General features: G+C 52.4%; 1 protein-coding gene across 1 annotated transcript; it reads left to right on the top strand.

Moving 5' to 3' along the window:
- The first annotated feature begins 675 nt into the window (after positions 1–675).
- Positions 676–5,065, top strand: LOC123409302 (myricetin 3-O-rhamnoside 1,2-glucosyltransferase UGT709G2-like). The gene is made up of 4 exons (XM_045102240.1): positions 676–729; positions 2,102–3,613; positions 3,655–3,666; positions 4,946–5,065. Exons 1-4 carry the CDS (start codon positions 676–678, stop codon positions 5,063–5,065), a joined length of 1,698 nt encoding a protein of 565 aa, XP_044958175.1.
- Positions 5,066–7,400: the final 2,335 nt, after the last annotated feature.

The following is a 7,400-nucleotide window of genomic DNA, read 5'->3' as shown; positions in this document are numbered from 1 at the left end:
CTTCTACATGCCGAGAAGCTTGTAGAAGTTGGTGTAGTCATCGCCATCGTCGCCGTCGTCGTCCTCCGCTCTGATGCCGTCCTTGGTACACCCCTTTCATGGATCGCCGTGGCGAACGGGGTTGGAAGGCTTGGGCGCTTCCTTGTCGCTGTCGTCGAGGATGACAACGCCGTCCTCCTCGCGGCCGCGACGTCGGGCGGCAATCTCCTCTAGGGCACGACGCTGATGCTCCATCTCCTCCCGGACATAGTCGTCCCACGCCCATTTGAGGGCGGTCTCGTCGTTGGTGTCCATGGCCAGGTGCTCCTTCTTGAATGGGAGGAGTGTCGGCTCCGTCTTCGGCTTGACGAGGCATGAGGAGACGCCGCGCTCGTTGATGACGATGGCACCGCTGCACGTGCGCCACCCTAGCGGCTTCTCCTACGACTCCGGTTTGATGGGGAGGAGCGGCGACCCGGAGGAGCGGGAGCGGGAGCCGGATGAGGAGGAAGACGTCGTCTCCATCCGCCTCGGTGTTCAAGAACTGCCGCGACGGCGGGAGAAGGCGGGTGGCGGCGGGTACTCGTACCGCAGCGAGTTGCCGCCCTCGATGTCCTCGAGGACGGCCTCCAGCGTGTGGTCGGGGACGCCGGGGACGCCCCACCATAAGCGGCGTCCCTCGGAGTTGTAGCTGCCATGGGGTTCGACTCCATTGGTGGCGGCGAGCTGGTCGGCGTGACAGCGTTCGAAGTACGCCGTCCAGAGCGTGTTGTTGTCGGGGGTGTACCTCGGCAGGTTCCGCGAGCCCTCCGGCAGCGATGACCGGATGCGCGAGATCTCCGCACGCCGGTCAACTCCAGAGGGCGGCGATGGCACTGGGACTCTGTCGGCGCTCGGCCTCCAAGAATCCCCGGCACCCGCATGTCCGGTGGCATCAGATAGTCCGCCTCGTAGAGGATGCGGGCCTTAGACTCGGGCAGGTGGCGGCGGCCGAAGCCATTGGCCACCGCTCCGTCGCCGACGTAGCGGTCGGCCATTGGAGAGAGGAAGAGAAGGCATTGGTGACAAAATGGGCAAAAGAGGAGAGGATGTCGGTGGCGAGGGGAGAGGCGAGAGAGGTGTGTGGCCACCTGCTAGAGGAGTGGCTGCATATATAGCCACGGACGGGCGGCATGCAGGCGGCAACGTGTGAACGCGTGGCCGGAGTGGACATGACGTGCGTCGCCGGAACGCACATTGTCGCGCCGCCCGTTAAGAATCAATGAAAGGTTGACCGGCGGCATGACCGTCGCATTGATCCCCGCGGAAAACGAGGCGATGAGGACGACGAATGCGCCTAGCCCCTAACTCGGCGGGTCCACACCCGTTTCGTGCGTTTCGCGCCAAAAGTGTTTCCATCGGTGCTCGCGGGCGCCCTTCAGCGTGCTGGGTTCAATCTGAAACCGTCGGGACCAATTTCAACCCTCATTGACGAAAACATGCTCCTAGGGACGCGAATGGACCGTTTTATTAGCGTTAGCGGCAAAAAAAAACCTTTGAAGCCTGTTAGGGACGCGGTTGAAGATGCTGGTAGTAGGTTTGCTGGTATTTGGGTAGCGGTGTTCAATTGCAATGGCACTATGCGCTGTCGGTCGTAGTTCGTTGCTTTTCAGTTACACTACTAAGCACTTTGTATCTTTAATTCTGCTTTTTCTTTTTTCTCTGTATATATAGATATCCTCCAATCCTTACCGAATTGAAGACTTTATTGTTTTAAAACGAGGTTCTTTTTAAGCCATCGTTCTAACAACATCATGGTTTCACGATGTGATTCACTGAATTTTCATAATTTGAGGAGGCACTGCTCGTTTGGATCAAATATTCTAGCCATTTCAATAGTATAAAAATAAAAAATATTCTAGCCAATTCAATAGTACACAAATGTTTTTTCTTTCAAATATACCAAATATTTGTAAAAATAATCAAGTAGTAAATCTTTGGGTCTTTTGGATGAAATAAAATCAGCGATTCAGTGGATTTCAGCACTTTCGGTACAGTTGTGAAATTTTTCGAGACCTGAATTTTCTTTCCATGGTAAAAATACAGTTAACGTTCTTGCCGTGCCGGTACAACCAACGAACAGCGACATGTCCGGCCGCATGCTATTAGAGATCACCTATGGGACACTGAGAACGCGCCGGAGCGAGTTGCCCTTAAATTTGAGGGATGGACGATCGACCTGCCATTTGCCGCAGCGATGGATGCCGAGGTGCACGTTCTCGTGTTCCCTTGGCCACGGCAGGGACACATCAATCCCATGCTTCAGTTCGCCACCGCCCTCGTCGACGCCGGCGTCCAAGTCACGTTCCTCCACACCGAGCACAACCTCCGCCGTCTTGCCCAGGCGTCTCCGCCGCACCTACGCTTGCTTTCCATCCCCGACGGCCTCCCCGACGACCACCCGCGCGGCTTCTTGGACTTCATGGAGGCCATGTGCACGACGGGAAGCACCGCGTACCATGCCCTGCTCTTGTCGCTTGTCTCTGCCTCTGATGCGCCAGTGACATGCGTTGTCGCCGATGGCACCATGCCGTTCGCCATCGAAATCCCCCAGGAGCTCGGCATTCCCGCGCTCTCCTTCGTCACGCACAGCGCGTGCAGCTACCTGGCGCTCCTGTCTATGCCCAAGCTCGTCGAGCTCGGCGAGACCCCCTTCACTGCGGACGACCTGGTGTCTAGCGTTCCGGGGATGGAGGGCTTCCTCCGGCGACGAGATCTTCCTCGTGGGCTCTACTGCACAGACCAAGGCGACGGAGATCCCTTGGTACTCAAGTTTGCCGAGGTCATCGGTCGTACCAGCAAGGCATGTGCGCTCATCTTCAACACCGCGGCGTCCATGGAGCGGCCAGTGCTCGCCCACCTCGCGTCGGGCACAAGCGACGTCTTCGCTGTAGGCCCTCTGCACGCCAGGTCGAGTTCCGCGGCCAGCGCAAGCCTGTGGCGGGAGGACGATGGGTGCATGGCGTGGCTGGACGGCCACGAGGACCGGTCCGTCGTGTACGTGAGCATGGGGAGCCTCGCCGTGATCACGCACGAACAGTTCACGGAGTTCCTCTCCGGCCTGGCAGCCACCGGGTACGCCTTCCTCTGGGTGCTCCGGCCGGGCATGGTCCAGTTGGCCAGCTCCGCGCTCCTCCGAGAAGCCGTCGGGGCAGCCGAAGGCGGCAAGGGGCGCGTCGTCGAGTGGGCTCCTCAGAGGGACGTGTTGCGGCACCGGGCGGTGGGCTGCTTCCTAACACACGCCGGATGGAACTCGACGCTGGAGTGCGCTGTCGAGGGCATGCCGATGGTGTGCTGGCCCTTCTTCGTCGACCAACAGACCAACAGCCGCTTCGTGGGCGCCGTGTGGAAGACGGGGCTGGACATGAAGGACGTCTGCGAGAGAGGCGTCGTGGAGAGGACGGTGAGGGAGGTCATGGCATCCGACGAGATCAAGGCAGCGGCCCAAGCCATGGCGCAGCAGTTGAAGCACGATGTTGCGGAGGCGGGGTCATCGTCGTCGGAGTTGGAGCGTCTCGTCCGCTTCATAAGGGAGCTCAGCATCAGGCCACCAAGCGCAGAATTAATGGAAACTAGAGCACAGGCTGCAGTGACAGTGAGTGGTCTGTAATTTACATCTTACTATCAATTTACCAGACACCTGGTCCTGTAAAACACTCGCATTGTTTAGTGGGATCTCGAAATCTTGAGTTATGTAGACCGATCATGTTTATTGTTAAGCAAAATGGATTTGCACCTGCACGTCGTACCGTCTAAGCAGATGCTTCATCCAAGAGGAATTTGGCATCCATTCTTCCTCAGGCCAACTTCAACATACGATCCTAAATCGTCTGGCTGTATCCGTTTAAGCAGATGCTTCATCCAAGAGTAAATGGACACAAACCATGGCCCAACACGCGGAGCAAACGGATAAATGTTTGATTTTCGATCCGTTTTCGATCCATTTTCGGTTCAAGTTTGGGCCGCGTTTGCGGTCAAACGGACAGCGCGCGGACGGGCGCAGCGCTTGCTCTTGTCCTTTCCTCGCCCGTTCGTCGGGGACACAACCCTGTTTCTTCCTCCCTTTCCTCGCCCCGCCCTCCGCCCCTCGTCGTCGCCGCCGCCACGCACGTCATCCACCTTGCTTTGCCCGTCGGTGAAACAACCCTTTTTTTCCTTTCATGTCGTCGTTTCGTCCTCTGCTCGCGGTCGTCCACCTTGCTGCCTGCGAAGGGGCTCAACGTGCCCTTTCCGGTCACATGTCCATCACGACCGCAAGGTGTACGATGCTTTGCTCGCAAGATACCATGGATAACGGAGATGAGTATTTCTTTCACAACTTCATTTGTTCATCGGATGATTCGTCCTCGAACGATGAGGACATAGTGGTGGCAGCATTGGTCGTCCATGACCACATCAATAGGATGCGGCCTCGGTTTAGGGGATCAATCCCCAACCATGCTCCGGCCTTGAACCGCAATAGGGAGAAAGGGCATGACCTCCTCTATTCCGATTACTTTGGGAGAACCACACTCTATAAACCACATCAATTTCCTCGCCGCTTCCGAATGAGGAGGTATGTGTACGGTCATATTTGGGAGGGATTGGTTGCATATGACTCATAGTTGAGTGCAAAGAGGATGCCCTTGGCAAGCTTGGCTTCTCTTCTTACCAGAAACGCACTACGCCTATTCGCATGCTTGCATATAGAATTCCTAGTGATCTTGTGGATGAGTATATTTGTATGAGTGAGTCCACGCGTCTCCAATCAATGCACAATTTCTGCAATGTCGTGGTGGCTATGTTTGGCCCTGGATACCTGAGAGAGCCAAATGCCGCTGATACAGAGAGGTTGTTGACGATCAATGTCAGGAGGGGCTTTCAGGGCATGCTTGCTAGTATCAATTGTATGCACTGGAAGTGAAAGAATTGTTCATTTGCTTGGTAGGGGCAGTACAAGGGGCATGTGAAAGATGTCACTGTCATACTTGAAGCTCTGGCTTCACAAGATTTGTGGATATGGCATTCTTTCTTCGGCATAGCTGGTTCTCACAGTGATATTAATTAACGTTCTTCTGCATTCTCCAACGTTTACAAGGCTTGCAGAAGGCCACTCCTCGGAGGTCAGCTTTGAGAACAATGGCCATCATTACAAAAAGGGATATTACCTAGAGCTGATGGTATCTATCCGACTGGTCCACTCTTGTGAAGACCATACCCGATCCGCTACACTCCGATAACAATACCAGACTCCGATAACAATACCAGACTCTATACAATATTAAAGGTCACAAGGTTGATACTATCGCCACAGTTATAGAATTCTCTCCACCAAATGTGACGTTCAAAAGAGATTTCATTGGCACCAGACTTGAATCGTGGAACATTCTATTACAAAGACTGTCCACCATACAACTGTCACAAGGAGCCGATAAATTTCGTTGGAACCTACACTTGAGTGGTAAACTCATGGTGGACTCTATGTATAGAGCTTTGATACATTTAGATGTGCGAGTTGATAATAATAAAAAGTTTTGAAAGATGAAGATACCATTTAGGAATAAAATCTTTGCATGGTATCTTCATGAAAGGATCATTCTTATCAAAGATAATTTTATTAAGAGAAATTGGCAAGGAAGTACGCAGTGTGTTTTTTGTCATCACGACGAAACAATAAAACACTTGTTTTTCTGATGCAAATTAGCTCGTTCTATATGGTCACTCATCCAAGTAGTTTCTAGCTTGTATCATCAATGTAGTGTTGCTAATATATTTGGCAACTGGTTACATGTAATTGATCACAAGTGTAAAATTCTTCTCACGATGGGAGCGCTTGCCGTTATTGGTCGCTTTGGCTGTGTAGAAATGATAAGGTTTTTAACGATAAAAACACTTCTCTTATGCAGGTTATCTACATATGTACAGGTACGCTCTGTTTATGATCGTCTCTACAACGGGTGAAGAATCGAGACATGTTTACGGAGATGTGTACACGATTGGAAAACACGGCAAGGGATACTTTTAACTGATATGGATGGCACCATGATCTTCGGATTGATCCTCCCATGGATTAGGCGTCATTAAGTATTCTACTTGTATTTCATCTTTTTATTTCTGAGCTCAGATTTATTTATGGATTTGGTTTGATTGTGTGCGTCTTAGTTATGCATAGGCCGGATGTAATACTTAAACCTTTTAAGTAGTAAAGCATCCCTTATCAAGAAAATACCAGAAATAAAATACTTCTTTAGCAAAACTGATAAAATATGGCCCCGAACTTAACCCGCCTGTTCAACCCGCAGAAATCATGGCAAAACAGAATTGGAAACAGGTGACATGCTTTCCTTCAAGTTGCATTCCTAAGGAAGGGATTATGTGATAACTTTTGAATCACTATAGAAGTAAACATGCAAAATCGATGGAGTGCTGTCTTTTCGACGAAGGAAATATATCAATAATATGGACATATCAACTACACCTAGCCTATGCAATAACAGAATATTATAAATATACTACGGAAGCACAAAAGCAAAAGATAAAAAAAAAGATAAAAATTAAGGCCGCACATTGGTTTATCATCCTAAAAAATAAGACTCTATATTCCATTTGTGTTGCCGGCCTCACTTGTCGATGCTACTACTACGAGTCACGAATCACCGACGTTACGCAGACCTCAACGGCCATGGCATTCTCCTTTCTTGTCTCCATCACGGAAATCGAATACAGACGTGTCTCATAATGTCAACAGATGTCGAGCTTCACGTCACACTTACCTGAAGCCACTCTGGCTGAAACAGGGGCGCACACGACCGAATCCCATCCGATCCAGCAATCTAGATGCGTCAAGCATCCAATGAAGATCTCCAGCAGAGCATTCCGAAACTCGTCAATAGCCAGATCCATGAGGGTCGGCAACCGAAGAACCCAACGACCGGCCGCCATCTGGATCTGGTTAATCACCGCTGAAAGAGCCACGGGAGCCGAACCCCACCGCCATCGTCGGTCGCGCGGGCGAGCCCAGCAACGCCGACCAGCAGCGGCAAAGGAAGGGCGCACCGGGACACTGCTGGAAGAAGCGGATCTAGCCGTCGCCCATGAAGTGATGGCTCTAGAAATGCAACGAAGATGGTTGCATGTTGCCGCCACTGATGTGACATGCCTCCGATCGCCTCCATCATTCCAACACGCGTTGTCGTCGGCGTAGCCACAACTCATAGAGCGGTGTGGAATCACCGGGAGCCTGTTGCGCCATGCATGAAGGAGGCCGCCGCGACCCAAATCAGGCAGCAGCAGGCCGAGAGCTGACGACCCGGTCTCCACACCCACCAGCCTATGCGAGATCTAGACGCGATGGCCACCTATGCTCGCGAGAAGAAGGCCCTGCCACCACTGCCAGGCTTTGC

The sequence above is a fragment of the Hordeum vulgare genome, chromosome 7H (assembly GCF_904849725.1).
Source record: "Hordeum vulgare subsp. vulgare chromosome 7H, MorexV3_pseudomolecules_assembly, whole genome shotgun sequence".
Lineage (NCBI taxonomy): Eukaryota > Viridiplantae > Streptophyta > Magnoliopsida > Poales > Poaceae > Hordeum > Hordeum vulgare.
Note: the sequence above shows the minus strand (reverse complement) of the source record. Positions and strands in the feature narration are given on the sequence as shown.